Below are 7,393 nucleotides of genomic sequence, written 5' to 3'. Positions count from 1 at the left end.
TATGTCTTTCCGAAGAAAGATGCTACACCTACCGATGTTTTCTCTCGCAAAATGGCATGAGAGGGAAATGAACGGTTTATGGCGCGGCATTGCGAACATTAACGGTAAAAGTGGAGTCATGGCATATATTTGAGACGAGATTTCTGTCGAGATTCTCAAGAATATGAACCTAGCATTTCCGATTTCCAAATTACTGCCGAACCACGAATGGTTGATCGGATTTTTGACCAAAATTGAATTTAATAAAACCGAATAATACAAGTTTGTCGCTCCACGTTGGCCGAATTCTGAATTACTAACTAGGCTTATAAATACCCTAGCTCAGTACTTAATGTGCATATACGAAAAAATCGCTTGTACTTGAACATTATCAAGAATTGAGGGTTGTATTTAGTGAAAATATGGGTTATATTTAGTCACTGCCTACAAGTTTATTTATCGTCCTCGTTTTAGATACTTCCCTAACTCCGGCCGTTCTTGAGGCAATATAAGGTAAGCTATACTACCAGTAGTACTCCCAATTCTATTTGTTACTTAACTCTCTGTTCATGAATCAAGTGATGATGATGGAGATGAAAAAGCAGAGACAAGGAGGTGATGGTCGTAAGAAGATTAAGATTGAAAAAATAAAAGACAAATCAAAATTACAGGTCACATTCTCCAAAAGACGAAAAGGTTTGTTCAAGAAGGCAACTGAATTATCTGTTTTAACTGGTTCACAAATTGCACTCATTGCTTTCTCTCCTGCCGGAAGACCCTATGTTTGTGGGAACCCTGACCTCATACTCGATCGATTTCTTAATAACATTAATGGTGAAGCGCGTGAAATTCAGAAAGATGAACAACAGAGGAGGTGTTTGGAAGCTGAAAAGAAAAGAGGGGTTCTCTTGGGGTCATTGGTAAATTGTGATTTGGGTCCTGATAATGATAAATTTTGGTGGAATACATATGTTGATCTATTGAGTTTGGATGAATTGATACAGATGAGAAGCGATATGGAACAACTCCAGAAGTGCGTCGCACAGAGATCTCATGACTTACAGATGACCAGTAACAACACAGCTGCTTCTTCTTCTTGTTGTTCTTCATATGAAGATAAGTCCCTCGCGTTGATGACAATATCGGCTGGTAATGAAATTGTTGATGATGATTATCAGAATAAAGAGATGGTAAATGAGTTGCTCTTTGATTTTGATTCTCAAGAATATGAATTTGGGATTGGGAATACTACTTCAACTGATTAACCAATCACCGCCGACATGTTTTCTGATGACTACTACTAGTATTGATCATATTTTCTAAGGCTTTGTTGTTTAAGTTTATGACCAGTTAATGTATGCAGTGATAAATTTATTTTTTGAGGAATTATATTTGTATTCAATTATCTTACTGATTCAATTAATTCATTTGATTATTCGTCTCTTTGTTGTTGGAATTTTTGATCAAATTTTTTACAGTTTTTATCTTTGTTGTTGGGAGAGGTCAAGAACTTTGGCAAAGAAATTGGATTGTGATTAAATTTTTCCAGTTTGAAATTTTTTTCCTGTTTGAACTTGGTAATGGATGAAGTTTAAATTCTTGGAGAACTAGAAAGAGTTATCAAGAAGTCTATTTAGTCAGTCCCCAAGCAGCTTGCATTGAACATATGACATTGGATTTTTGGCAAAAGCGCGAACTAGTCAATTAAGCTACAGATGACATTCTGTTGCAATTGGTACTCCTCCCGTTGCAAGGACACTTCCGAACAATCTTCCGATGTTTAGCCGACATTTGTATTCTATGATGTGAGAGAAAAAGGCCCTAATTAATATTGTCGCCGGACACTTTTAGTTTCAATTTCAAATAAATCGTTTTTACTTCATAATTACAGCAACTCTAACGGCTAGTTTTTGATATCTCTTTTTTCTATATAATACCAGTACTACTACTCCATTGTCTTGTATCTGTTAACTCTCTCTGTTCTGATCTGCTAACTCTTAAGGAGATGTATAATCAAGCCATGATAGGGATGAATAATCAAGCTATGATGAAGATGAATAATCAAACGATGATAGAGATGTATGATCAAGCCATGATAGAGATGAATAATCAAGCGATGATGAAGATGAATAATCAAGCAATGATAAAGATGAATAATCAAGCGATGATGAAGATGAAGAAACAAAGAAAAGGAGGTGAAGGTCGTAGGAAGATAAAGATTGAAAAAATAACAAACAAATCAAGATTACAAGTTACATTCTCCAAGAGACGAAAGGGTTTGTTCAAGAAGGAAACTGAATTATCTGTTTTAACTGGTGCAGAAACTGCACTGATTGCTTTTTCTCCTGCCGGAAAACCCTTTGTTTGTGGAAATCCTGATCTCATACTTGAGAGGTTTCTTAATAACATTAATGGTGAAGCCTCTGAAATTCAGAAAGATGATGATGAACAACAGAGGAGGTATATGCAAGTTAAAAGAGAACCAGAAGCTTTCTCCCTACCGGAAAACCCTATGCTTGTGGGAATCCTGATCTCATACTCGATCGATTTGTTAACAAAGCGTCTGAAAATCAGAAAAACGATGATGAAGCTGAAAAGAAAAGAGGGGTTTTCTTGGAGTCATTGATAAATTCTGGATTGGGGCCTAGTAGTGATAAATCTAGGTGGGATATATATATTAATGGATTGAATTTGGATGAGTTGATACCGATGAGAAGCGATATGGAACAACTCCAGAAGTGCGTCGCAAAGAGATCTCACGACTTAAAGATGATGACCAGTAATACAACTTCTTCTTCTTCTTGTTCGTCTTCTTCGTACGAAGACAAGTCCCTTATTGCGTTGATGGATAAACCGGCTGGTAATGAAATTGTTGATGATGATTATCTGAATAAAGAGATGATAAATGAGTTTCTCTTTGATTCTCAAGAATACGAATTTGGGTTTGGGAATACTACTTCAACTGATGAAGAAATCACCGCCGACATGTTTTCTGATGACTACTGATGGTACATATTACGATGCAGTGATGATTTTTTTTTCTTTTTTCTGATGAATTGTATTTGTAGTCAATCATCTTATTGATTCAATTAATTCATTCGATTTTCGGCTCTTTGTTGATGGTATTTTTTGATCAATTTTTTTATTTTCATTCATGGTGAAAATTGAAGTATATTAGTCTGGTTTTAGGGGGGTTAAGAATTCCGGCAAAGAAATTGGATTCTGATTAGATCATGGCTGTAGCAGCTAGTTTTGATTACGTTGTACTGGAACATAATACTAGTACATATTGAACTAGAGATGCATATTTGGCTGTTACGTTGCTCTTGGATTTATTAATAAACCACACAGCAAAATCAAGATTTCTTGCCACCACCATTCTAAACAAAGCAAAATGCAACTCGGAATTGCTAAAATTTAGACAAACCGTTCCATGTCTTTTGATACACGCCGGAGTAGTAGATAATTATAGTTCCAATAAGATTAAAATTAGTCCGAATTCCACTCAAAGCAATGCCCAAACCAAGATATGAAACAAAAAAAAAAGTAGTTAATGGGCACATGAAGAATGAAACACTGACACCAAACAGATGATTGCGAACGGAGATGGATTCTCAGCAGATGAAGTAAAGGAAAAGATCAGGGAGTGTATATAAATAAATAATAGAGTAAGTGATTTTTGCAAAACCAATAGCTAAAGCACCCAGTAATTAAGTACCATTGGTAATGCTATGTTTGCATAGATGTACATTCTGCAAATGCTAATGCAACACAGGTCTTGTTTGAATTTTATGATCATATTGTTTTGAGGATTTAGATATGAAGTCAGTGTCAAGGGTTCTTGTGTTGCTGTCCTGGTAGTTGTGAATCATAGTTTTGTGAGATAGGAAACAAAAGAGAGAGAGAGACAGAACATAGATAGGTGATGGTTTTCTGAGGGTTTGAGAGAGGGGCAGTGTGGTTTCTCTGACTTCTGTACACAATTGTGTCCGAGAGTTGTCATCTGTGAGTCAAATAGTAATACTTTTCAGTTATAATTCAAGTTTTGAATTTCACCATTTTTGTGATACTTTACTTTTACATGGCCTTGTCTTGAGCTTACCATTTTAAGCTTTCATCCAGAATAAGGGCAGAAAGCTGATTTTGAATACAGAGATAGTACTACCAAAACCCATTTTAACACCAAGCTCCCATCACCGTCCATGGGAAAGACCTAACACAGATAGAAAGATACCGACTGAAGAAATTCTGACTTATGAGCTAAGTAAAGATATGTTTTAGGGTTTTGCAGTGTCTTTTCAGCTTAACCATTCTAGGCTCTATCAAACAATAGACAATGTATGAAATCTGAATTTTTAGACTCTAGCTACTACACGATAAAACAAAACACAATTTTAGCTCTCTGCCTCAACTGACTGCATTTTAATGGAAGCTTGTTATATCTCTGAATATTCCATCAACTATGAATGACAAATCAGAAATTCAAAGAGAAAAAAATAAATACGAAACATAATCAGGTCATGGATAACATAAACAACTGTTTGTGATTAAGATTGATCAATAACTAGTACATGATTCAGTGACAACCCACTCCTTGATGAATCAATCTTATTGTATGTACACCTTTCATCATCCACCACGTGTACAGAAAGAGACACGTGGAAGGCATGCAAAACATGATAACAAGCATCTCATCAGAAGATGCCACCGGTCAGCATATCTGACGGTCAGGGACAGAGGATCACAGAGGTATGATGGCTTAGAGGAGCACCAGAAAATACCCCTCGGGAGTTAATGCACCCAATCCCGAGGAAGATCCCAGATCAACGGCTGAGAGGAAGTTTGACTGACACAGATGTGACCAGACAAAGAAACACATGCCTGACACGAGCAGACACCCATCTACCCGCATTAAATACCAAAGAGATATACACGTGTCAATCAGCTCGTGGAAGAGGAGAGGATAACCCTTCGTATTCAAGCTTAGGCCGCAGCATATGCGAAGACCTCTGCGTAATGGGCACAAAGCACAAGAAGATAAGATCACAATGACACCTCAGAAGTGGGACCCACGTTCCAACCCTATAAATACCCCTATCCACTAAGAGAGAAGGGGTCGACCAATCCAGAGCAATTATAGGAGAATATAGGAGAGAGAAATAGAAAGAGTAAGTAATCCCCCTACTTCCGCTGACCCATGTACACTCTAAAGTCATTCGACTATCTTTGTAATCATTCAATACATAGTGAAACTCCAGCCCCGTGGATGTAGGCCTTAGTGTCGAACCACGTAAATCTTTGTCTTATTTACATTTCAGCACTTTACATTCAGCGTTGAACTTCATGTGCTTTACATTTATACTTGATTCTCTGTTTATTCCTTTATACAAACATTATTTATGATAATATTCGACTAGACAATGACAAGCTCGAAGGCTTTGAGTCGATGAATCGATATAATCATCCCCTTTACACATTCGACGTACAATTTTAGAATTAGAATGTATGCGAAAATTGTTTGTGAACACGTGGATGGCTTCGTGATTTATGTGTTCACAATCTGGCGCTAGAAACAGGGACTTTGTCCCGGTAAATTTTTTATCTTATCCTGTGATTTCACCTTAAACGCGCATCATGGTTGTGCCCTATTCTGGGTTCAGCGTGCTTTCAAAACCTTTTTTATTCTAGGTTCATGGTCTTCATTTTCACAAACACCATTTCAAAGCAGACAAATCCACGGCTAATTATCTCAGATTTGCACGTGAGGCGTTTTTCTTTTAAAACTAAGACTTAATAATCCAGATTCATGAGTTCTCGCTACGGATCTGCCTTTTCAAGAGTTTTCCTTTTCAAAAGTAGTCTGAAAACAAGGTCCATGATTGTTTATTAGAGGATTTGTATTGCGAAAACTAAACCGATGGAGTCTTTATGTTTCTCTTTTATTAAGGCCCTTGGGAAGCTCATTTCCTTTTATTCCACAAATTTTTGCGGATACGAATGGCACTAACCCGATCCTCATGGATATATTTGGTTCTTTTTATTTATTCCCCTATGCAGAAAAGGACTAAAAATGGAAAAGATACTAGAGGCAGGAAAAACCAAAGCCTCATCAAAGGAGACACCGAGGATTACCCCGGTCATGACCCGAAGCAAGCAGAAATGAGACAAAGCTAAAACATCTACTCAGAGGCAGGATGCTGCGGAAATCACCTCGCCTATGAACACTAACTCTATTGCAGCGGCGACTCTCAAAGCAGCAACCACAAAGAACAACGCAACTGTTGCGGCCCTCCAGGCTACAGAAGCTAACAAGACTTTGGTTTCAAACTGAATCCATCAACAAAGAGAAGGGGTGGCAGAATCTATGATACATCAGCCCGCACATCCACCAGTCTTCGGAATGCCGTCAACCAACGGTCAGAATCAAACCATACCAGTGGTTTTAGTACCGCGGGTGGAAGCTCAACCGAGGGGACCAAACTTGGAGATACCAACAATTGAAGCTGATCCTCTACCACCCTTAATACACACAATAGACGAAGGGGGAACTATGGTCGTAGGGGTACAAGCCGGGACTCCCAATAAGGGATCAAACCAGTCCCACCGACTGATGGTAGAGCTCGAAGAATTGAAAAAGAGCCAGCAGGTCTACGCAGATGCCGTAGCTCTTCTGGCCAGAGAGAACCAAGACTTGAAAGACAGGATTTCCCAAAGCACGAAGACTAGCCAACAACTGGACGAAGCAAATTCTAAGGCAACAGAGCCTAATCGAGACCGAAGAATCATCCTAGCAAACGCCGCTAGGGGAAGCAGTGCATCCGATCCAGAATATGCCGTCGAAGACTTAGACTATTATGACAGTGAAGTTCGAAGAAAGAAACGCTCAACTGAGCATGAGAACGTGGGACTTTACCGCGTAATGGAAGAGCTGCGTGATGAGATGATGGCTGAGATCAGGCAGTTAAAAGCCAGACAAGGCGGAGGAAGGCTTGAAGAGGTGATGAAAGATGTTAATTCCACGCCCCTAACTCATTGCCTGGCAAATACCCCCATTCCGTTAAAGTGCCCTGTCCCAACTTTTGAATGCTATGACGGATCCAGTGATCCCACGACACATATCCGGTATTATAATCGTATCTTAGCCCGATGGAGTCAAAACGACGCCGTCCTCTGTAGGTATTCCCCATCAAGTCTGAAGGGATCGGCTTTGTCTTGGTTTGACAACTTGCCACCTGATTCCATCAACTCCTACGATCAAATCACTGAGAAATTCTTGAGAACCTACATGTACAACAAAGCTGTAAACACCGGAATGGATAAACTTTTTTCTCTGGAAATTGGTTACAAGGAGAACACGAGGGAATACACCAACATATGGCACAAGATCTGCCAAGCCATAGGGAGTGTGGATCCC

At 38.8% G+C, this 7,393-nt stretch overlaps 2 protein-coding genes across 2 annotated transcripts; both read left to right on the top strand.

Moving 5' to 3' along the window:
• The first annotated feature begins 566 nt into the window (after positions 1-566).
• LOC113359583 (agamous-like MADS-box protein AGL62) lies at positions 567-1,244 on the top strand. The gene has a single exon (XM_026603193.1). It carries the CDS (start codon positions 567-569, stop codon positions 1,242-1,244), a length of 678 nt encoding a protein of 225 aa, XP_026458978.1.
• A 902-nt stretch (positions 1,245-2,146) lies between these two features.
• Positions 2,147-2,985, top strand: LOC113359582 (agamous-like MADS-box protein AGL29). Its single transcript, XM_026603192.1, has 2 exons — positions 2,147-2,449; positions 2,554-2,985. Exons 1-2 carry the CDS (start codon positions 2,147-2,149, stop codon positions 2,983-2,985), a joined length of 735 nt encoding a protein of 244 aa, XP_026458977.1.
• Positions 2,986-7,393: the final 4,408 nt, after the last annotated feature.

Source organism: Papaver somniferum, chromosome 3 (assembly GCF_003573695.1).
Source record: "Papaver somniferum cultivar HN1 chromosome 3, ASM357369v1, whole genome shotgun sequence".
Taxonomy (NCBI): Eukaryota; Viridiplantae; Streptophyta; class Magnoliopsida; order Ranunculales; family Papaveraceae; genus Papaver; species Papaver somniferum.
Note: the sequence above shows the minus strand (reverse complement) of the source record. Positions and strands in the feature narration are given on the sequence as shown.

Coding starts and splice junctions, on each gene's coding strand:
- LOC113359583 (XM_026603193.1), top strand. CDS start 567: ATGGAGATGAAAAAGCAGAGACAAGGAGGTGATGGTCGTAAGAAGATT.
- LOC113359582 (XM_026603192.1), top strand. CDS start 2,147: ATGAAGATGAAGAAACAAAGAAAAGGAGGTGAAGGTCGTAGGAAGATA. Junction 2,450..2,553: donor AACAGAGGAGGTATATGCAA/GTTAAAAGAGAA, acceptor TCTGAAAATCAG/AAAAACGATGATGAAGCTGA.